At 46.2% G+C, this 24797-nt stretch overlaps 1 protein-coding gene across 9 annotated transcripts in view; it reads right to left on the reverse strand.

Annotated features, from left to right (window-relative positions):
• Positions 1 to 8864: 8864 nt before the first annotated feature.
• LOC109869934 (pleckstrin homology domain-containing family A member 1) overlaps positions 8865 to 24797 on the reverse strand; it is a 35085-nt gene continuing 19152 nt past the window's right edge. For 2 of the 9 annotated variants that reach the window (XM_031805217.1, XM_020460252.2), the window contains exons 5-13: positions 21690 to 21787; positions 20004 to 20126; positions 16272 to 16412; positions 15611 to 15679; positions 13851 to 13915; positions 13451 to 13514; positions 13210 to 13299; positions 12418 to 12488; positions 8865 to 10710 (exon numbers count right to left, since the gene is read on the reverse strand). In XM_031805217.1, coding sequence (XP_031661077.1) covers positions 10473 to 10710; positions 12418 to 12488; positions 13210 to 13299; positions 13451 to 13514; positions 13851 to 13915; positions 15611 to 15679; positions 16272 to 16412; positions 20004 to 20126; positions 21690 to 21787 — 959 coding nt within the window. In that variant the 3' untranslated portion in view covers positions 8865 to 10472. Of the gene's footprint in view, positions 11073 to 12417; positions 12489 to 13209; positions 13300 to 13450; positions 13515 to 13850; positions 13916 to 15610; positions 15680 to 16271; positions 16413 to 20003; positions 20127 to 21689; positions 21788 to 24797 lie in introns of all 9 variants that reach the window. The other 7 variants (XM_020460250.2, XM_020460249.2, XM_031805218.1 and 4 more) reach the window with 5 other exon arrangements.

Consider the following 24797-nt stretch of genomic DNA (forward strand, 5'->3'; position numbering starts at 1 on the left):
GTATTGTGGAGTAACTACAATGTTGTTGATCCATCCCCAGTTTTCTCCTATCACAGCCATTTAACTCTGTAACTGGTTTAAAATCACCATTGACCTCATGGCAAAATCCCTAAGCGGTTTCCTTCCTCTCCGTCAACTGAGTTAGGAAGGATGCCTGTGTCTTTGTTGTGACTGAGTGTAATTGATACACCATCCAAAGTGTAATTAATAACTTCACCGTTGCTAAAAGGGTTATTCAATATCTGCTTAAAAAAAATATGTCTACGAATTGATGCCCTTCTTTGTGAGGCATTGGAAAACCTCCCTTGTCTTTGTGGTTGAATCTGTGCTTGAAAGTCACTGCTCGATTGATGGACCTTACAGAAAGTGTGGGGTACAGAGGTGCGGTAGTCATTCAAAAATCATGCTAACCACCATTATTGTACACAATGAGTCCATGCAACTTATTATCTGACTTGTTAAGCAAATTTTTACTCCTGACATTATTTAGGCTTGCCATAACTGTCACGTTCGTGTGTAGAGATGGACCAAGGCGCATCGTGAATGGAGTTCCACATCTTTATTATGTGAAACTTAAAACAAAACAAGAAACAAACAATTACCATGCGGTACTGAGGTGCAACATGCACTGACTCAAAAACAAGATCCCACAAAAAAACAGTGGGTAAATGGCTGCCTAAATATGATCCCCAATCAGAGACAACGATAAACAGCTGCCTCTGATTGGAAACCATACCAGGCCAACATAGACATAAAACAACCTAGATAACCCACCCTAGTCACACCCTGACCTAACCAAGATAGAGAATAAAAGGCTCTCTATGGTCAGGGCGTGACAGTACCCCCCCCCCCCCCCCGCAAAGGTGCAGAATCCGGCCGCAAAACCTGACTCTATAGGGGAGGGTCCGGGTGGGCATCTAGCGTCGGTGGCGGCACCGGTGCGCGGCGAAGTACCCACTCTGCTCGCGGATCCGCCAGCATCGGTGGCGGCTCTGGTGCGGGACTTTGCCCCCGCCCAGACCACGGGTCCAGCCATGGAGCCATGGCCGGCCATGGAGCTGGGTTGGCCGCCATGCCTGGACTGGGCACCGGCACAGAGGAAGGCTCCAGCCTTGGAGTGGGACTGAACGCCGTACCTGGACTGGGCATCGGCGCAGAAGAAGGCTCCGGCCATGGAGCTGGACTGGGCACTGTGCCTGGACTGGGCACTGGTGCAGAGGAAGACTCCTGCTATGGAGCAGGAATGGACGCGGTGCCTGGACTGGGCACCGGCGCCGGACTGGGGAGGCGCACTGGAGGCCTGATACGTAGAGCCGGCACAAATGGTCCCGGACAGATGGCACACTCCGCACGGCGAGTGCGGGGAGCTGGCACAGAACGTACTGGGCTGTGGACGCGCACTGGAGACCTGGTGCGTAGAACCAGCACAAATTGTACTGGAACGGTGACACACACTTCAGGGCGAGTGCGTGGAGGAGACACAGGACATACCGGACTGGGGAGGCCAGATGCATGAAACTGGTGTAGATGACACCGGACTGGTGTCACGCTCCTCAGCACGCCCGCTCTGCAGCACTCTCATCGCCACCACCTCTCTCCGGAATCTTTCGTCGAGTTCCTCCTTCGACTCCCTGACGGTCTCTGGCTTATTCCTTGGCTTCGCCGACCACCCCGTGTGCCTCCCCCCACTCAAAAATGTTTAGGGCTGTCTTTTGGGCTTTCTCCCTGGCCGTGAACCCCAGCGTCGTCGCTGTCCTCCCTTCTCTCCTGTCGTCTGTTTCCACGGCAGGCTTTCGTGTCTTGCCAAGTCTTCCTCCCATGTCCAGGATATTCTCTCCTCGATCTCCTCCCAAGTCCAGGATGCCATCTCCTCCTGGGCACGCTGCTTGGTCCTGTTGTGGTGGGATCTTCTGTCACGTTTGTGTGTAGAGACGGAGCAAGAAACTTAAAACAAGCTACCTGATTCGAAGTGTACTTAATGTTTTGTCATGCGATCAATAAACTTACACAAACGCTTGGATTGCTTTCGCTGTAAAGCATAATTTCAAAATCTGACATGACAGGTGGATTAACAAAAGGCTAAGCTGTGTTTTGCAATATTGCACTTGTGATTTCATGAATATAAATATTTGTAGTAATATTATGTGAATGTGGCGCTATGCTATTCAGCGGTTGTTGATGACAATTATCCCGCTAAAGGGATGGGTAGCGTCAAGAGGTTTTTAATAGTCATAGTGTTATTATATGGTGCAATTCCTTAGTGGGGCGAGTTACTTGTGCCATTAATATTTTAAAAGTATGTGCTCTAAACAAATTGTCTGAATTACTGTCTGATTTATTATCTTATCTAAATCTGAATGATTAATTTTGGGTGATTTTAATCTGGATTGGTTGATGCCAGTTTCAGATAGGCTGAAAATATAAGGCTGAAATATACAGTGGGGAGAACTAGTATTTGATACACTGCCGATTTTGCAGGTTTTCCTACTTACAAAGCATGTAGAGGTCTGTCATTTTTTATCATGCCACCACTATTCTTCACCGTAAGGATGGTGCCAGGTTTCCTCCAGATGTGATGCTTGGCATTCAGGCCGAAGAGTTTCATCTTGGTTTCATGAGACCAGAGAATCTTTTGGCAACTCTAAGCAAGCTGTCATGTGCATTTTACTGAAGAGTGGCTTCCATCTGGCCACTCTACCATAAAGGTCTGATTGGTGGAGTGGTGCAGAGATGGTTGTCCTTCTGGAAGGTTCTCCCATCTCCACAGAGGAACTCTGGAGCTCTGTCAGAGTGACCATCGGGTTCTTGGTCACTTCCCTGACCAAGGCCATTGTTTTCTTGGGGACCTTCAATGCTGCAGAAATTGTTTTGTACCCTGTGCCTCAACACAATCCTGTCTCGGAGCTCTACAGACAATTACCTCCAACCTCATGGCTTGGTTTTTGCTCTGACATGCACTATCAACTGAGGGACCTTATATAGACAGGTGTGTACCTTTCCAAATCATGCCACATCCATCGAATTTACCACAGGTGGACTCCAATCAAGTTGTAGAAACATCTCAAGGATGATCAATTGAAATAGGATGCACCTGAGCTCAATTTCGAGTCTTTCGGGTCTGAATAATTATGTAAATAAGGTGTTTCTGTTTTTTTACTGTTAACACATTTGCAAAAATGTATTAAAAAAATGATTTTTCCTTTTTCCTTGTCAGGTATTGTGTGTAGATTGATGAGAATTTTGTTCATTTAAACGAGTTAAGAGTAAGGCTGTAACATAACAGAATGTGGAAAAAGGGAAGGGGTCTGAATACGGAATAAGGTTTAGAATCCCTGGCCAACTCTCAGGTAATAATTTTTAAACTTCTCATTCTATTCTAAATGTGCACCAGTCTGGTTTAGACCTAGATATAGCACCGTTTCAGCTGCTACACTTGTTTTAGATGTGTTAAATTGCCTAGATCATAAAAACACTGTGCTGTCTTATTTATAGGCCTTTCCAAGGCCTTCGACACGGTTGACCGTAACATTCTTATTCAAAGGCTGACTGAAATAGGCCTGGATCAGGCTTCTTGCCAGTGATTTGAGAATGATCTGTCAGATAGGACACAATGCGTGATTTCTGATGGTGTCAAGTCTAGTTTCCTGGATATTACAAAAGGCGTACCGCAGGGGTCGGTATTGGGACCTGTTCTCTTGACTGTTTATATAAATAGTTATCTTGTAATAGTCATCTGTGTGCAGATGACACTTATGTATGCCATTGCCCCAACTGTTGACCAGGTTAGAGCTGCAATCTGACTTTGTTGCCTGACAGAAAGCCCTGTCTGGTTTAAAATGTTTACTTAATGCGGGAAAGTCTAAATACATAGAATGCTGTTCTCTAATTCTCAACAACAACAAAAAATCAGATGGACTACATACTGTATTTATTCATTGGATGGTTCTTCCATCGACCGGGTTCCCCCTATAAATATCTGGGCACTTGGATCGACAAAGATGTAATGTTAACAAAACATATGGATGAGCTAGTTAAACAGCTAAGATTTAAAGCGGGCTTCTTTTTAAGAAATAGATCTTGCCTCATAGCAGGAAGCAGATTGAACAGTCAACCTTCCTGCCAGTTTTTGACTATGGTGACACCGTTTAACAGTTTGCAGCTACTCTTAAACCATTGGATGTTGTCTACTACAGCATCTTTCGATGTATCACAGGCGACAGTTTTAATACTCACCACCGCATCCTGTATCAAAAGGTTGGCTGGTCCTCATTAAAGTCCCGTAGATCACCTCATTATTCCCTTTCTGTTTGCAAATCTCTACTGCACCAGCTTCAGACTTCCCTAACCTCCTCTGTTCCAAACATAAAAAACATGAGATACCAAACCCCACAAGGTTGGTTAACTCTTGAGGTTCCTCGGGTCTCAACCGAACTAGGAGAATCCGCTTTTTAAGTTTTAATGCACATTTTGATTTAGAAATGGTGTATGCAAGACTCCCTTGTGAAAGAGACCCTGGTCTCAATGGTGACTCATTGCTTAAATAAATTGAGAACACATTTCCTAGTATTGCAAATAAAAATAATAATATTGAAATAAAAACATAAACCCCAAAGTATTCATAGCAAGGCAAAATAATGCAAGGAAATAATTTATAAATGCACATAACAAATTATTTGGAAATGGGTGTGCGATTAAATAAAACGCCTCCCTCTTTCCTACAATTGTCCCTATCTATGGCTGTTATACTAGCCTTTGCTTTTGCTGACTTTTTTCCAGTTGCAAGTTTCAAAAAACTCATACCAGCAACATAGCACCCTGTGTCCCACTTCTGGTTTGTTTCTACAGCTAAGCAGGGATGGTTCTTGTTGGTCCCTGGATGGGAGACCAGATGTAGCTGAAAGTGGTGAAAAATAAATGTGTGGAAATGAGGTGAAAACCAGAAACAATTACACGAGGGAAAATTTTACGTGAAACTTCACACATGTCTGAAAACCACATATGTGAGAATTATTATGACATTTTTCACGTGATTTGCTCACACGTGTTATTTCACGTGTTTTTGTTGTTGTTGTAAGGGCCCTTTCATGGGACCCTCGACATCTCATCACAGTTTATGAGTGACGCTGGAGGGGAGTCAAACAGAGCTCCACCCCTCTCCATCCCCTCCGCCGTGTCGTCTGAACCTGGCTGTCCCAGTACATATGAGTCACACCCGCTCGCTTTTCACAGCCCCACCATCAACACACAGACAGACTCCACAGGACCCACAAAGCTAATGAGCCTCAACCCATTGCCATCAACACAGCTCTGATCCAATTCACCGTTGACTCTACATCCCCGCCACAAGAAACATAACTTTACTGTAGCTTATGTAATGCTGTGGATGCTGACAAGGAAGAACGTTCCTGCTCATTGGGGGACAAGACACTATGAATATCAGAATGGCTGAATTGCAATGTTCTTTTAATGTTATTTCTGCCAGCCCAGACACCACAAGCAGAACCGACAGGGTTTTGACCAGAGGTCATCTAGTTCCCCACCCTTGTCCAGGACATATCCTGTTTACCTTCCATGTTACTGGCGCATGTCATGCTGCCGCTAGTGCTACAGTACATCCCCCATTATGGCTGAGAAACGAGAGCCACCAGCAGTTGGCGGGAGAAAGATCAACAGTACACTAATAGTGGACTGCAGCACACTGGTGTTGGAAGGCAAAGAAAGCCACATTAGCCACGAGAGACAATGTTCTTTACTGAACAATCCCCGAACAAGACTCCCAATCCTCGTTGTCCTGTCAACAAAATATATTGGCAATTTTCGGGGATGTTTGTTAACCAGAGTTGGCTGTAGAGAGCCATCTTTCTGTGGGAACACATTGTCCTCTACCCTGAACCGTACTGGTGGGGTAAAATGATCCAGCTGAGTTCTACCGTTTCTCTTATTGGGTGCTGAAGTGCTGCTGTACGGTCCATTAAATTGATTAAGAAGCTTCGAAGTGTCTACCAAGTGCTGACAAAGCAAGTGTAGCTCTTTCTATCAGATTAAGGGACTGTAAAGTTGCACAAGGAGACCTCAAGGGTCCAGCAGGGGTGCTTCAGCAGCGCAGTTTGGAAGTTTATAGGTCTGTGTTGGTGTTCAGAGTAGACGGTTGGTTTGGGAAACGTGAGCCGAAGTGACATTGATGTCAAACTTACGTCATCTCTTGTAACATTTATTGTTCGCTTTCATTTCACCTGGGAGCACTTATTATTATTTTTACAACAGGAAATAAACAATACACCTGGGGTAAATTAAGTTAATTACAGTAATGCGGTGACAGGGTGGAGAGCTTACCGTTCCAGGTCAATTTAACTGCTGTTTTGTTTTGTACATTGTTTTGGTAGTGGAGTTATTGGGCTGTTTGTGTCTTTATCCTAACTTAAATCATGTGATTGATCATATTGCTTAACAGCCGTGTCTAGCAACATCATAGAAGATTTGGAAGAAGAAACCGGAAGCCAGGCATGCAAAGCAGTGATTAGTTAAGCAGGAAATGTATTGGCCATATTATGTCACATGTACTGTAATGTCTGGGGTTTCTCAGAACCAGTCAAAAGGATATAGATGTGGCAGCATGTCTAACATTCAGATACACTTTTGCTCCATCACATTGTAACAGCTAGAGTCAAGCATCTCTTAAGTAACACTAAAGTGGGTGTGTTAGTGACCGCACACACACCACACACACACACACACACACACACAGAGATGAATCGAGGAGGAATGGTGGGAAGGAGGGAGGGAGGAAGTAGAGAGGGTGGGTTGGATTGCTGTGTTCTCTGGCTGTGCAGATGTCAGGCTCCAACCACTCTCTCATTGTGAGTGATGTCCATTAAGCACCCAGGGACCAGTGTGGAGAAATCCTCAGCACCCCAGGAAAATAATGAGCTGGATGCGGCCATTTGACACACATTGGGGCGGACCATGCAGGCTCTGTTTACTCCCGTTGTTGGGGTTACAGAGTTCACCCAGCTGTTTATGTTGTAGTTGACTCACTTAAAGGCCTCTGTTAGGGGCCATGTCATCATTGCTGACATCATCACTCCCCGCCAAGGGCTCTGGATTTGACAGGATGGACCTGATTCGTACAAATAGCCCTAAATATTTAGAAAAGGCCTGGGATCAGAACAGACCTGATGCGTACACCTGGCCCAAACAGCCATGGGTCAGCAGAACAGTTCTGGGATCAGAACGGACCAGATGCGTATAATTAGACCTGGCAGCCAAGGGCCAGCAAGACAGACCTGCGGCTAGATCAGTGGCTAGAGACCTGCTGTCTTCATAGCATCATTACACTGTGGTGTCCAACCTGCATGACTAGGTCGCTAGTTCCCCGTATGACCAAAAACAAAACAAAAAAGCCTGTTATGTAACTACAGATAACAGCTAGAGAGCTCTTCGAGATGAGAGCAGAGGCCAGCTTGAAGATTCATGTTTACACGATCATCCACATAAAACGATGGCCTGAAGTGCAACCCGCCAGCACTGTTTATTTTAACTGGCATTGGTGGCATCAGAGGAGAGGTCAACTGTTCAACTTCACTCACTGCAGTCACCAACATAGATAGATTTCCCAGTGGTCGTTTCCCCCTGGGCACACTGGTTGAATCCACGTTGTTTCCACATCACTTCAGTGAAATTACGTGGAATAGACGTTGAATTGACGTCTGTGCCCAGTGGGTCTCCTGCTCGTGTTCTTTAGAGTTCCACTATCTGGCAAGCGCATCCTTCTCAATAAGAGCCCATTATGTGTGAACGGACACTTCTAGTGAAGCACTACGAATGTCCGTTTGAGCCAAAGTCAGAGTTACTCAAACCTGAACCTCGGGAATGGCGAGGGATTCCAATCGTCGAGTCCTCAATGCAATTTGCTACAACAAGCTTTGGCCACACCAAGTCCCTGCCAGTAACATCCAAACTCTGAGACCCGTTCCAATATGTTTAAGCAGTTTTTTCCGAGTGTTTTTATTGGACCTATGTTTGTGTAATAGTAAGACTAATAGAGGCAGAAAAGGAGAGCATCATTAGTACATGGTTGGAATGATGAGCCCCCTGCTCTTCTCTCAATTGGTTCCTCATCCAAACAAGAGCTTTAGAGCAGGGTTTGTTTCCTCATACCTGGCTCTGTGCATCACAACACTGTGACAGTGAGTCAGGCCTGGCCTGCTCCCAGAGCACGACGGATTCCAGCTGGGTTTACTACGAGATAGCAGGGACCTCTCGGTCACAACAGACAGCTCCTGCCAACTGGTCAGTGTGGGGGACTGGCCATCTCCAAGTTGAGGTTTTGTGCACTACTTTTCACCAGATCCGTATGGGCTCTGGGGCGCTACACAGGAAATAGGGTTCCATTTTGGACGCAGCCTAAAAGTGTATGATGTGGCCTTGATCATTCAGACTGATGGAATTCACCTTTGTTCCGAACACCAAATTGAGATGAATGAGAGACATTTGCTAAATACCTCAGTTGGCCACAGATGCCAAAAAGCAAGGCCAACAGGTGGCAGTAGAGCCCTGCATTGCCAAGTCCTTTCCTCTGGTCTTACCAGGCCTCGATGTGTCAACTTTTAAAAACACTGTAGAAAGAAAATGGGTTACACCTCTAAATGCAATCTACAATAACATGCTGGAAAAGGTGGGGGTTACAAAATAAGTGAACATAGCAGACATTGTATGTAATATAAACATATTTGAGCAAAACACGGGCTTGTAGTTCTTTCCTTCAGCACTCGTGTCAATTTTCTGTTTTGACTGCCTCCAACCTAAAAAAAAAAAAAATTTAAAGAATTTGAGTCAACACAAAAAAGAAGCAAAGTCACTCCAACTTGAATCCATTGATTTATTCTCAAACTCCACTTAATAAATAATGCACATGATTCAGAGCATCAGGTACACAATTAAAAGGGTCAAAATATCTTCTTTTTTTTCTTTCTTTCTTCTCTCTATAAAAAGAGAACGCAGGCACTTTACCAGCTTTACAGTAGAGGTGGGCAACACAGTAACAAGTTACAGGAAGAGTACGGCTGAGAGGCACAGAAGGCCTCCCCACAGACACACAAACTGTCACAGCATACGGGAAAAGTAGTAAAATAGTCGCACAGTAGAAAAGAGGACCACAAAGGAACACCCAGAAAACAGATCAAGGGCAATGAGCAGCTTGTCTGCCCACATGAGTGTCCACAAGGTGCCATTTGAAAGGCCCTGCCAAGAGGCCTATAGATGTGTTGCACATATACATGTCCTGTTTATGTCCTCCAGAGGGAGAAGTCTCTATTCAAATGCATGCTAACATTGGCAGGCACATACAATACAGCGCAGGACTTCATTTGGCAACAACAACAAAAAACAGAGGTGTGACAGTGTGTGTGTGTGTGTGTGGTTGACAGAGAGAGAGGGAGAAAGAAAGAAAGAAAGAGAGAGAGAGTCTAAAACACAACAGGTGTAACTCTCATATGAACAGAAGGACTCAAAGCGTATCTATTTTAAATGATGAATAGAAACAGACATATAAAACACGTAACACCCACATTCTTTCTAAAACGGTAGCTGAAAATAAGAAAGCTGCAGGGAAATTCATCTGCTAAAAGTTATCTTTAGGATGCGATGAGGATTCATGATGTGCTTCAACAACGGCTTGCTTTGGATAGAAACTCAAATGGTCATGTTAAAAGTACACACAAGTCTACACCACGCGTGTATGTTTTTGTGTGTGAGTGGGGTTGTCTCATTGACACCAGTTACAACTTTTTCATTTACATAACTATGAACACAAATAACATCTAGCCCCTTTTTAAAAAATATATTAGTTCCAACAACCCTGTTAACAGTAAATCAAGTGACGTCTGGGAGGAGGAAGTGGAGTGGGAAATAATTACAAAAAATGATTTGTGAGTTTCTCAGCAGAGTAGCCAACCCAGTCCACCTCTTGTAACCTCTTGAGCCAATGGAGAGGGGAGGATGTCCAGGAATCATACAATACCAACAACAAGAGAGAAAGAGCAACACCCAAAAGAAATATCAACAACGAAAGAGACTGAAATAGAACATCTGACGGCATCTCCTTGCCCTGAAACGTCACGCCATTTGCTGTGTTAAGAGAGGGTCTGGATACAGGGGAGAGTAGACGATCAACGGTCACAGCCAGGGACCACTTCCTGTCTTCCTGAGGGCCAGGTTGGCGCTGATTGGTCACGTTTGATTGGCTTTCCTCTTGTCGTTGTTGATGACTGTCCACTATGTCCAGTCCCCTTTCTGTCAGTGTGAATCCTGACAGGAGGGGTCAGGGTTAGAGGCTCACACCTGGCTGACATGCAGGTCTGAGTCCTCGAAGCCGAGGGAGGAGAGTTCCGGTTGGTCGCCCTCTACCTTGCTGCGCCGTCTCCATGGCGACAGCTCCTCCTGGTGGGCATTGGTGGGGTAACAGGACGAGGCGCTCACTTGGACAGGCGAGGGGTCTCCTGGAGAGAGAGGCGGGAGCGATGCGGTGGTGGTGGCCCCTGGTGGCCTCGCCAGGGCAGCAGGCCCAAGAAGTCCTGGCTGTCCCAGGTCAGGGCCCGGGCCCCCCTGTGGCTGGTGGTAGGGGAGCTCTGCCTGGATGGGCGAGCGAGGGACGGGGGGTCCCGCCTGATTGCTGCTACAGTAGAAGGCGGAGGGGGTGTGGTCACTGTGCTCCTGCAGAGTGTTGGGGGGAGGGAACGGAGGTAGGGAGGGGGACAAAGTCATTCAGATTCAGAAGCACTGGATGCAGGGGAGTCAGTCAGGTCAGTCACAGAGCTGTAGCAGGGGCAGTGGCACAGGGTGGCAAAGGGAGGTAGGACAGCATCAGCAGTAGTTGAAGCAGTGGTAGTATCTATAGTGGTGCAGGAGCAAAGAGGAGTAGTGGAGGAAGCTGGAGGGAAGCAGTGGCAGACTGAGGCAGCAGATGTAGTTGAAGGAGGAGGATGGCAGCACAGACAGTGGTGGTACAGTAGACAGTGAATGTACAGTAGAGCTCACTTGGGGAATGTTAGTATCTCACTGTCAAATTTGAGTCTCTGAAAAACACGACAGAGACAAAACAAAGAAAACAGATGGCCAAACGTTAGCGAAAAGATGACCAGTTACGACGAGCTAAAAACCCGTAGAGGAATGGCGAGTTCCAGCAAGGGAGTGAAAAAGTGGGAAAAGTGACACACAGGGTGAGATTCGAGACAAGAAGGGCAGAGGGATGTGAAATCAGAATAAATGGGCAGAGCTCGGAGAACGTAAGTGTGTGTTGAAGGGGTGGGGGTGCACGACGACATGTTGACAAGAATCACAGCATTACTGGGTCATTAGAGAGCATGAAAGGCTTCAAACTACTCGACACACTTTCCCCAAACCAAAACGGTAACGAGAGACTCTAAAAGACATGTGGGAAGTGTTAAAAAGTCTCAAAGTTGGTAAGTGTAAGATGTTGAACACAAAGAATGAATGAAAGAATGAATGAAGATATACTGTAATGGTCAACCTTGAGGATTGCTGTGTGTGTGTGTGTGTGTGTGTGTGTGTGTGTGTGTGTGTGTGTGTGTGTGTGTGTGTGTGTGTGTGTGTGTGTGTGTGTGTGTGTGTGTGTGTGTGTGTGTGTGTGTGTGTGTGTGTGTGTGTTTCTAGGATAGGTCGGGGAACATGCAACACCAGCCTTGGGCCTAGATACCAGCTACAGGTTACTGTACTACATACTACTGCACTACAGCGCCCCACCCTACATTGGAACCCAGTGACGTAAGTGTTGTCTATCTATAATAGAAAGAGGCCAGATAGATGGCTCTTTTCTTCCCTTCCCATTGTCTGTATAAAGGAACGGGAACTCGGTAAAAAAAAAATCCCAAAACTGACCTGGAAGTCACAAAATGTGTTAGAAATGCATTCAAATCAGTTGAGGAAAAAGGTAACCAATGATGCCAGAGGGAGTTTTCCAAGAAGCCTAGTCAAGAACAGACCAGTCGATTACTGATCTCTGGAAGGAGGAGGAGTGAGGTCATGTGGACCAGGCGAGTTAGTCTGGTCAATCAACGGCAGATTAGAGGATGTCTGTCCAGAACAGTTAGGATGGAGAAGGGGGAGGGGCTAATGATCAGCACTCAAGCGTGAGATGGAAGTCTATCTACTATCTAGTAACTGGGCTTGCTTGGGTGTTTCAGAGGGGAGTAAGCAGTCAAAGCTTCATTCCACTACACTGGACTGTGTCTGAAATGGCACCCTATTCCCTACATAGTGCACATCTTTTGACCAGAGCTCCACCCTGGTCAAAAGTAGCGCACTATTTAAGGAATAGTGTGCCATTTCAGACGCAACCTAGGACTACTACTTGGCAAAACAGAAATGAAGCTGCTTGGCCGACACGGGGGAATCACATACGTGCTGCATTCACCATTGCGGAATGTATACCTCTGTATACAAGGGTTCGACAGCCGACGGGCCTGACGCATCTGCAACAACACAGTAGTGCACCGCTTAGTTAGGAGTTTGGAGAGAGAAAGAGAGAATGGGGGGAGGACACTCCGGCCAAGAAAGGGAGAGAGGCAAGGTGGAGAGAGAGAGAGAGAGAACAGGAGAGTGGCTGGATTTGGAGGTGGGCGTTTGGGTGCGACCATCGGTTACGGTTCGAGGTGGGGTATCTAGCAGCGTCACCAGGTCGAGTAGAGATAGAATACTGCCTTGTGTACTGTAGTGAAAGCTACACCTGCAGTATGTCAATGAAAAACCTGTAACCCCTCCCCCAACTGTGATTGGAGTGTCTAGGTTTCTAAGCTGGGGTGGTGGGTGGGTGAATGGTTTACATCCAAACCGGATCTTAACGTTTATTCTTCAACAGCCAGAAACAGACTAACTAGAGACATTCTAACCAAACCGGAACAGCGGATTTAGATCAAATATGGTTCCCTGCAAAAACAGTCAAGTTTCTCCCCCTCGGAGCAGAGATCTCCAAATACTCTTCTTGGGCACCCACATGTCGTGCAGGCTTTTATTCTAGCCCAGCACAAACACACCTGATCCAACTAACCATCAAGCCCTTGGTTAGTGAACCAGGTGTGTCATGTAATACAAGGCTGGAACTAAAGTGTTGAAAGTTGTGACACCCTATGGGTGCCAGACAGAGCCAGTATGGAGGACCAGTGGCTCAGGCCCAGCCCCAGACTGAATACGTACAGAGGCAGCTGAGCGTCCAGGCCCCCGCTGGGCCACAATGGCTCCAGAGATGGCCTTTATCCAGCTGTGCATCTCCTCTGGACTGTCCGACTACAGAGGAAAGAAGAGGGGTCACGAAGACAGACAGACAGACAGACAGAATAGGTTACTGTGTGCCAATGGCAATGGACAGTAACTATATCTCTTCAATGGAATTCAGTCCATATATTCAGACATTAACTGGAGAAAGAAATGTTCTCACCTGTATGTAAAAGGTCCTTGAGCTAGTGACCACTTCAAATAGATTGTCCCTCTGCATTAAGTCACTAGATAGAAAGACATGAAAACCTCTTTCAATAACATTCAAACGTCCCAGTAGTGTAAATCCCTGGGTGTGAACGTAAGAGAGCGCGTCGCCGTCGAAGGACGACAGTAAGCCAATTCTGTGAGTCCATATCCAACATTTACACTTCTCATCCATATCCAACATTTACACTTCTCATTTACACTTCTCATCTGTGAGGACGCTACAGTTGGCAGCCAGGTCTGCATCCCACATGGCCCACATCTCCCTCCCAGCCCCTATCACCTTGGCACTTGTCCCGCCAGTGTCGATAGCCAATCTGTCTAGCTCAGTGACTAAAGAGTAAAAAGACACTGACCTCTGTTTGCACTCCTGAACTTTGTGAACCTCTTTCAGTGGAATCACACGCAGTGGCTCTCTCTCCTGAGAGAGAAAAGAGAGAGAAAAGAAAGAAAGAAAGAGAAAGGGAGAAAGAGGAAATAGCCACAGAACATGTTACACCATCACAATACATCATTAATTCAACACAAGCAACATGACATAAACAATCCAAAGTGTAACATGACAGCACAGGAGCTAGTCCCTGACGTGCCCTGAACAGAGAGGACAGGCTGAGAGGGTAGAAGGGGAGTCCTCATGATCTGCCCTCACAGGCCTAGCTCTGATCCAGGGCGTTTCGTCACGCTTGCTTTTTACGGGAGGCTCAGCATCAGTACGTAACACCCTGGACAACAGCTATCACAGGCCTAGAATGAAACTAGGGGACAGAAATTCATCCACCGTAGGACTAAACTGAGGACTTGCCTCATTTTCCCCATCTGCTAAAAGGTTCTAGGACTAAGAATATGATCATTGACAATAGGCTCTCTGACATTATGCTAGATTATTAGGAACATAATAGGATGCCTGCCCACCTGCTGCCAACCATCCATCCACACACACACACACGCTGGGACATGCTACACTGTCCACAAGTGGAGCACCAGGAATGGAATTCACGACGCATTCCATGACATGCTGAGACAACAATCCCCAAAGGCAATACCCCAGTCCCCCTATAACCCCACACACACAATGAGATTACAGTGTGTGTGTTTGTCTGGATATGTTGTGTGTCTGCTTTGTATAACAGTTTTGCTTCCGTCCCTCTCCATGCCCCAACCTGGGCTCAAACCAGGGACCCTCTGCACACATCAACAACTGCCTCCCGCCAAGCATCGTTACCCTTCGCTCTGCAAAAAGCCGCGGCCCATGTAGAGCAAGGGGAACAACTACTTCAAGGTCTCCGAGCGAGCGACGTCAACAATTGAAACGCTATTAGCGCGCACCACCGCTAAACTAGCAAACCATTTCAGACCAGTAACACTTGAATATGTTGATGTTGCAAGCCCGGGGACAGTCAATAGCGCAACCCCAGCATTATCATCTCTATAGGAGACATATCTCACCATGTCTTTGGCCCTGGGATAGAGGCACTAATGGCATTTCAGTAGGAGAGGATGGAGAGACGAAGAGGTCTGAACAGAGAAAGCACACACTCAGGCCCGGTGTTAGGGCCAATGGGAGTCAAGCTAATTCCACTGCAGCAGCACACCAACCACTCCTAAGGGAGGGGGAAGAGGCAGACAACGTGTCCCTCTTGTCTGAACTTGTTCTCTACCTCTCAGATCATGAGAGAGAGGAGGTGCAGAATGTGAGCGGGACAAAACAGATCTATTAACAATCTAGCAGTCATTTAGCCACAGTTCAGAATGTGAACGCAAGGAATCTAACCTTTCCCTCATAGAGGAGAAGTCAAAACCAGGCTTCTCGATTTGGAAGTCCTATTTATTAGTGGCTGTGCCAAGAGCTTTGGGAGCCGTGAACAATGCACAGGCCTGGAGTCAACTCTTATCTGATTGGTGTGTGTGTGTGTCCGTCTGTCCGGGGCTCTAGGGGTCTGTGAAACACAGGTGCAACACAAAGACGAACTGCTGGCCAACGGGGTCACACAGCGCCTTTGTATTGCATGTGTGTGTGATGGGGCAGGCGGGTGGGCGGCTCAAGGACACTTTATGTGGAGTGTGTGGCACCTCGCTCACAGCCGCAGCGGTGGAGAGAAGAGACATTCCCACTCACCAGGTCTGACTTAAAGTAGCTGACCGCGTTCTCCTCCAGTAAGAAGTATCTCCTCTTCCAGTTCTTCATCTGCGCAAGAGAAAGTTACAAACATTCGAAAGTCATATACAAAGTGGATATCAACATTTCCAGCACCTCCAAATCCTTCGACTTGCTAAGAGCGTGGCTAAATTATTGCTATTCTGATATTGTATAGGACCACGGTTTGCTTTAGAATGGCTGGATCACTGGGGTTAATATGGTCTATTTATAGGGGATAAGAGAAGGTAAGGTAGGTTAAGGGTAAAACAACAATGAGGGATATAATTCACCCTCAGCACCCTGGCTGTGTCCAAAATATCTGGTCAGAATCCCACTGCTTTCTAACTCATCATCATCCTAACACAACAACAAACACACAGCACTGGTAGTGTTAAATGCTTGTAGCTGACAGAGAATCTCTCCGAGCCCGTGGTGTGTTCATTAGGTACCATCCAAGGGAAAAACGGACAAAAACAGGGAGCGACTACCTGGACTTGTCCAATAAGAAACACTCATTTTCATTGTCTTGTGCATAACGTTTTCCACTGCATTCCTGAATACATCCATGGTTTTGAGTGTAGGCTGCTACATCACTCTCTCCCCTCCCCCCAGAGAGCATCCTCCTCTACTGTCTACCTACCAGGGCTCCTTGCTTGACACAGTATCCAGCCTTGATGAGCGCCTGGTCCTGCACCCCCCGCCCCAGGAAGTAGGGCAGCTGGCTGTGGGCCTTCCGCAGGCCCCCCCTGTCTGCTCCGTTCTGCCCCCCGTCGCCCTGCTCCTGCACCACGGAGAAGGAGGGAGGACACATACACAAACTCAGCAAAAAAAGAAACGGCCTCTCACTGTCAACTGCGTTTATTCTCAGCAAACTTAACATGTGTAAATTGTTGTATGAACATAAAATTCAACAAATGAAACATAAACTGAACACGTTCCACAGACATGACTAACAGAAATTGAATAATGGGTCAAAATCAAAAGTCACAGTCAGTATCTGGCGTGGCCACCAGCTGAATTAAGTACTGCAGTGCATCTCCTCCTCATGGACTGCACCAGTTTTGCCAGTTCTTGCTGTGAGAGGTTACCCCACTCTTCCACCAAGGCACCTGCAAGTTCCCGGACATTTCTGGGAGGAATGGTCCTTGCCCTCACCCTCTGATCCAACAGGTCTCAGTTGTGCTTAACGGGATTGAGATCCGGGCTCTTCGCTGGCCATGGCAGAACACTGACATTCCTGTCTTGCAGGAAATCACGTACAGGACGAGCAGTATGGCTGGTGGCATTGTCATGCTGGAGGGTCATGTCAGGATGAGCCTGCAAGAAGGGTACCACATGAGGGAGGAGGATGTCTTCCCTGTAATGCACAGTGTTGAGATTGCCTGCAATGACAACAAGTTGAGTCCGATGATGCTGTGACACACCGCCCCAGACCATGACGGACCCTCCACCTCCAAATCGATCCCGCTCCAGAGTACAGGCCTCGGCGTAACGCTCATTCCTTCGATGATAAACGCGAATCCGTCCATCACCCCTGGTGAGACAAAACGCAACTTGTCAGTGAAGAGCACTTTTTGCCAGTCCTGTATGGCCCAGCGACGGTGGGTTTGTGCCCATAGGTGCAGGTGATGTCTGGTGGGGACCTGCCTTACAACAGGCCTACAAGCTCTCAGTCCTGTCTCTCTCAGCCTATTGCGGACAGCCTGAGCACAGATGGAGGGATTGTGTGTTCCTGGTGTAACTCGGGCAGTTGTTGTTGCCATCCTGTACCTGTCCCGCAGGTGTGATGTTCGGAAGTACCGATCCTGTGCAGGTGTTGTTACACATGGTCTGCCACTGCGAGGACGATCAGCTGTCTGTCCTGTAGCGCTGTCTTAGGAGTCTCATATAAGGACATTGCAATTTATTGCCCTGGCCACATCTGCAGTCCTCATGCCTCCTTGCAGCATGCTTAAGGCACGTTCACGCAGATGAGCAGGGATCCTGGGGACCTTTCTTTTGGTGTTTTTCAGAGTGCGTAGAAAGGCCTCTTTAGTGCCCTAAGTTTTCATAACTGTGACCTTAATTGCCTACCGTCTGTAAGCTGTTAGTGTCTTAACGACCGTTCCACAGGTGCATGTTCATTAATTGTTTATGGTTCATTGAACAAGCATGGGAAACAGAGTTTAAACCCTTTATAATGAAGATTTGTGAAGTTATTTGGAATTTTACTAATTATCTTTGAAAGACAGGGTCCTGAAAAAAGGGACGTTTCTTTTTTTTGCTGAGTTTATAAGTGTACGAAGTACAAACACAATCTATATTTTTAATCTTAGTTAGATTTTTCATACTCTTGTATTGCTGTGCTCAGGGCACCTTTGAAAAAGAGACCCTGGTCTCATTGCATTTCCCACTACTAAATAAAAGTTTAATGAATAAAACACACACAACTACAAAACCAATCTGGCACGCCAACGCACAGACAGACATGCAGAATCAGATGAGTGTGGGAAAAGCCCCCCACCACATCGTCTACAGTGACTAGAAATATGATAGAGAATTCACTGACTGTTGCATGTGTCAAGCAGAAGTTGAGGCCCACTGCACCACCACCACCCACACAGGAAGTGACATCAGAGGCCATAGCTTGAGCATCTGGATGTGAATTTTCACTTTCAGCTACTATTGGCTATACACCAGATACCAGCACAAGACAGGATATGATTTGTACTGCTCATAGCTCATACACAGCAGCAAACATACAGTGACTGAGCTCCTCAGTCAGTGGAACACTATATTCAATGTCTGTCATTGTCTGTCTAGCTAAAAGATGGCCTGATCCATGGACACCTTCAGACAGACCGTCTATTGACAGTTTATTCAGAAAGTATTCAGACCTCTTCACTTTTTCTTACATTACAGCCTTATTCGAAAATGGATTGAAAAAAATAAAAACTATCTACACACAATACTCCATAATGACAAACAGGTTTTTAGAAATGTTAGCAAATTCATAAAAAAAAATAAAAAAATAGAAATACATTATTTAAATACAGTAAGTATTCAGACCCTTTGCTGTGAGACTTGAAATTGAGCTCAGGTGCATCCTGTTTCCATTGATCATCCTTGAAAATGTTTCTTCAACTTGACTGAGTCCATCTGTGGTATATTCGATTGATTGGACATGATTTAGAAAAGGCACACACCTGTCTGTATGAGGTCCCGCAGTTGACAGTGCATGTCAGCGCAAAAACCATGCAAGGAGGTCGAAGGAATTGTCCGTAGAGCTCTGAGACAGGATTGTGTCGAGGCACAGATCTGGGGAAGGGTACCAAAACATTTCTGCAGTATTGAAGGTCCCCAAGAACACAGTGGCCTCCATCATTCTTAAATAGAATAAGTTTGTAACCACCAAGACTCTTCCTAGAGCTGGCTGCCCGGCCAAACTGAGAAATCGGTGGGGAAAGGCCTTGATCAGAGAGAGGTGACCAAGACCCCAATGGTCACTCTGATGGAGATGGGAGAACCTTCCAGAAGGAAAGCCATCTCTGGAACACTCCACCAATCAGGCCTTTTTGTTTGAGTGGCCCGACGGAAGCCAATCCTCTGCAAAAGGCACATGACAGCTTGCTTGGAGTTTGCCAAAAGGCACTGAAAGGACTCTCAAGACCATGAGAAACAAGATTCTCTGGTCTGATAAATTCTCTGGTCTGATAAAACCAAGATTAAACTTTTTGGCCTGAATTGCAAGCATCACATCTGGAGGAAACCAGGCACCGCTCATCACCTGGCCAATACCGTCCCTACGATGAAGTGGTGGCAGCATCATGCTGTGGGAATGTTTTTCAGCGGAAGGGACTGGGAGACCCAGAGGGAAAGATGAACGGAGCAAAGCACAAAGTGATCCTTGATGAAAACGTGCTAAAGAGCATTCATGACCTCAGACTGGGGTGAAGGTTCACCTTCCAACAGGACAACGAACCTAAGCACACAGCCGAGACAATGCAGGAGTGGCTTCGGGACAAGTCTCGGAATGTCCTTGCCTGTAACTGTCTGAAACCACACTTGACTGAAGTGCTCCAAGCCACAACAGAGTAGGTGGCCTTCAAATATATGTCAGATATGACATAAATATGTCAGATATGTCCAGAAGTTTTCTGTAACTCTCCCAAAATCCCAGAAATGTCCTACTTTCTCTAGAACTCCCAGGTGAAGGAATCCTGGATATCCTGCTTAATCCTTCTTGATTCCAGGAATATTCTAACCAGGACTTCTGAAAAACCTGAGAACTTCATTAGTTACTTAATTTTTTTTGCAACTCTACGCATGTTCATATGAGTGGGCAAGGTTAGGGTTCGTTAAGTGCTGGGCCAGACTGGTGATCCTTCCTTACCTGTGTGGCAGTGATGATGGGTACCCCTCCTATGATCTCCGTCTTATAGGAGATCTGCTTCATGGAACCCAGCACCTCCTGAGGCATCTCTGCACTGGGCTGGCCGTCCCCCGACTTTGGCACCTGGAACATGTTAAATAAACATCAACTCCCAGAGTGCATCAGGAGCCAGGAGTCCAGGACCAGCAGAGTGGACAACATGCTCCGATAGATTGTTAGATGTGTCCCTCTGCAGTCTCTGTAGTGATGTGATGTATTCCCTGCCTGCTTGTTAGTGTATTTTCCATCAACTCTAGCCTGGGGGCTTCAGAGAGACACTGCTACACTGTTGAGTAACAGTGAGACTGTGTACGGGAGCTTGTTGAGTAACAGTGAGACCGTGTACGGGAGCTTGTTGAGTAACAGTGAGACTGTATACAGGAGCTTGTTGAGTAACAGTGAGACTGTGTACGGGAGCTTGTTGAGTAACAGTGAGACCGTGTACGGGAGCTTGTTGAGTAACAGTGAGACTGTGTACGGGAGCTTGTTGAGTAACAGTGAGACCGTGTACGGGAGCTTGTTGAGTAACAGTGAGACGGTGTACGGGAGCTTGTTGAGTAACAGTGAGACTGTGTACGGGAGCTTGTTGAGTAACAGTGTGACTGTGTATGGGAGCTTGTTGAGTAACAGTGAGACTGTGTACGGGAGCTTGTTGAGTAACAGTGAGACCGTGTACGGGAGCTTGTTGAGTAACAGTGAGACGGTGTACGGGAGCTTGTTGAGTAACAGTGAGACTGTGTACGGGAGCTTGTTGAGTAACAGTGTGACTGTGTATGGGAGCTTGTTGAGTAACAGTGAGACTGTGTATGGGAGCTTGTTGAGTAACAGTGAGACTGTTTTGCAGTCTGTCAGCAGCAGGATATAACTCAATGACGAGCACAACACTGTATTGAAGTCATTATAAAAGTTGATTATTACGTTACTATACTCAACGCCCAGTCCCTGCCTCATACATGGATGTGGTTTAAGAGTAATTGGAGTGAGACATCCTCTCCATGCATCTTTGTGAAAGCTGATCCACAGGCACACAGCTCTGCTCTGTCCTTGCACTGCCGTTTCAAAGAGAGAGCGTTATTTTCAGAAGCCCTCAAATCTGTAGAGACCGTCCGTGACTCACGACACACGCCTTCCCCTTTGTCCTGCCTGCTCTGGTCTGTGTGTGCGCGCTTGTAAGTGCCTGCCTGTGTATGTGTGTGTGTGTATGTGTGCATGCGTGTATTCCAGGGCTAGTCAGAGGAGAGGGAGAGGAGCAGAGTAAGCCACTTTCGTTGCCCTGGCCGTCAGTGATGCACTCATGGAAATGATCCCCCCCGTCCAGAGGGGTTTCGATGCCCTCTAGGAGACAGATATGGGCTCCTGGTCCCAGCAGACCGTAACACTGTGTGCAATGACTGTTTCATAAGGTATGTCTCTCCTCTGTTGACTTGACAGTAGACACATGCGTGGTATGCCCTTGTCATCCTCCTTCATCACGCCCTTCTTGTCCTGTAAAAACTTCCACTCACGCTGGCTGAAATGGGCTAACACATCCTCATTGTGAATAACAGATCCTTCCTAGAGGGGTTGAGATAGGAGCAGTCTTGTACTACAGGAGGTGGTGCTGTGACAAAGTGCTACTTATGACAGGTAGCAGGGCGGGGCACTCACTGTGATCTTGGTGGCGTTGTTGAGCACGTTGACCCACTCTACCAGATCCTGCTGATCGTTGGCCTGGAGGTAGAACTTCCTCATACCAGCATTGATGACTTGAGAGAGAGAGAGAGAGAGAGAGAGAGAGAGAGAGAGAGAGAGAGAGAGAGAGAGAGATTCCAGTCAGTTTTCAAAAAGAGAACAGTAGCAGTTCTGTCAGTTAGGTCCACATGCGTCACTGTAATATATTCCTGCTAACTAGTCTGGCACTCAGAGAATATCATGCGGTTAACAGTCGACAGGATCCCAAGTTCAGAATCCAGAGAGAGAACTTTTATTGCATCCCAAATAGCAATCTACTAGTCCACGGGCCAGAGGTAAAATGTGTCCGCTTTGGGGTGGCAAAGGTTTGATGGTATTAAAATATGATAGCCACTCCAAAATAGTCATAGTTTTATATGTCTTGTTTATGGGAGTCAACGCAATAGAATGTTTGCAGGCTGATAAAGGAATGATTAGACAAGTTGGAATGTAAACGTTCTCATTGAAAATGACCGTTTCAAACAACAATGGAACATTGTATTGGGTGAAATTGGTCTTAAAAACCACGGAATTTGGTAAATATGATGATGCACTATCATTGAAACAATAATGTTACGAAACATAAATTGGGGTTGTTTTAGTGAAATTTGTCATACTGGGAAATAATACAAGTCCAAGTGATCCAAATCTGGAACTTCCTGGGATAACTCAACAAATGACAGAGGACACCTTTAGAATGCTGGCCATTGCTATACACAACAGACTATTACAGATGGCAATTAATAAAACAAATATTCTGGACACAAAGACACAAACAATCTCTAAAAAGGAACCTTGGTGATTACAAGCTCTTCTGTCCCTGCCAATCGTGATTTTAAACATGATGCTCTCTAACCGTACAAGTTATTTAATGAAATATGTCACCTAATCATTCTGTAGCCATTAGTTCAGTGGCTGGTTAACAAATGCAATAGAAATTATGCAATTGGTGATTTATAAAAAAATAAAAAAATCCAGCCTTTTATCATTTGGACCATTGCTGATGCCCTCAACAACCCTCAAGAGACACTAATCAATACATATTCCAGTGGCCGTATACTACAATACACTATTTCCCATAAACAGTGTAACTAGACACCATCCATAAAATGCAGTGATAATGAAGTGATACACTTCTTGACTATTTCCACATTTGACTATGTTACAAGTTGAGTTTTGGGTTATTGTCCTGCTGAAAGGTGAATTTGTCTCCCAGTGTCCGTTGGAAAGCAGACGGAACCAGGTTTTCCCTCTCGGATTTTGCCTGTGCTTAGCTCTATTCCGTTTCTTTTCATCCTAACAAACTCCCTAGTCCTTGTCGATGACGAGCATATCCTTTAATGTAGTTACTGTAAATAAGAATTTGTTCTCAACTGACTTGCCTAGTTAAATAAAATAAACAGAAACATGACGCAGACACCAACCATGCTTGAAAATATAAAGAGTGGTACATAGTGATGTGTTGTGTTTGCCCCCAAAAAATAATTATTTGTATTCAGAAAAAAAGGGAAAAAAAGAAGAAAAAATACTTTATTACTTTAGTGCTCTATTGCAAACAGGATGCATGTTTTGGAATATTTTTACTCCGTACAGACTTCCTTCTTTCCACTTTGTCAATTAGGTTAGTACTGTGGAGTAACTACAATGCTGCTGATCCATCCTCAGTTCTCCCATCACAGCCATTCAACTCTAACTGTTTTAAAAAATTGTGAAATCCCTGAGCAGTTTCCTTCCTCTCTGGCAACAGAGTTAGGAAGGACGCCTGTATCTTTGCAGTGACTGGGTGAATTGATGCACCATCCAAAGGTTAATTACACATAATTGTATGTGTGGGTACAAAGATGGGGTAATCATTCAAAATGCATGTTAAGCACCATTATTACACACACCGGTGCACCTTGCACCTACTACCATACCCCTTCCAATTCACTTCAATCGTATGTCAAGCCCATTCACCCTTTGAATGGCACACATACACAATCCATGTCTCAAGGCTTAGAAATCCTTCTTTTACCAGTCTTCTTCCCTTCAGCTACACTGATTGAAGTAGATTTAACAAGTGACATCAATAAGGGATCATGGCATTCACCTGAATTAACCTGGTCAGTCAATGACATGGAAAAAACAGCTGTTCCTAATGCTTTGTACACTCAGTGTATCAGTCTTCCACCATCCCACTCAACTTCTCAGTTTTTCTATGAGCCTCACAATGCTTCACCAGAGCACCCCCCCCCCCCCCCCCCCCCCTGTGTAGTGGCGGAATAGATTGATGGGACTATTGGGGGAGGAATCCAAAAGTAGATCTGGATCATGCAAATAACGAGGCTAAAAATATCCCTGAGATTTAGAGAGGGTGGATTCCGATTGGGACGCCAGCATCCTGTCATGCAGGAAAGCGCGAGACCCCAACACTCCCCTCATCCAATGACTTGCTTGGGTCAAGCCAGCGCTTTGCAGTCACAGGCGGGTCATCCTACTGCTTCCTTCTATTGAGTGTGGGGGAGATATACTCCTGACTGGTGCCGCTGAGGGACAAAGGGCCTGTTGAACAACAGCACGTCATATAGGAAACTGTCCCATCCAAACCTCCGCAACGTAGGGAGGGAGGAAAAGAGGGAAAAGGAGACTGTGGAAGGAGAGGACAGGTGAACAGTGCAATTACTGGCTACCATCTATGAGCTGCACGGGGCCTCACATCATCCACCTCAGTGAACTAACTCATTCTAGTCCAATTAGTATGAAGGGGCCCTGAGAGAATGACACTGAATACCCTAAGTATTGTGTGTGTGTGTGTGTGTGTGTGTGTAAAGCACATGTTACGAGGCCCTGGTTTCTCATTTGAATCCCCTGGGGAGCAGTTGACAAAGCCCCCTACAGTGTGTTTGTCCGGTCTACTCTGATGAACAATAGCTGAAGGTTAGGGGCCTCCTTGCTCCAAGCCTACTACCAAACCCCGAACACTCCCTCCCCAGTGCTCCCTGCTTCCTCCTTCACAGCCCCCTCAGACAGCACAATGCCGCCAACCTGAGAGACAATACTTACCAC

The sequence above is a fragment of the Oncorhynchus kisutch genome, linkage group LG25 (assembly GCF_002021735.2).
Source record: "Oncorhynchus kisutch isolate 150728-3 linkage group LG25, Okis_V2, whole genome shotgun sequence".
NCBI lineage: Eukaryota > Metazoa > Chordata > Actinopteri > Salmoniformes > Salmonidae > Oncorhynchus > Oncorhynchus kisutch.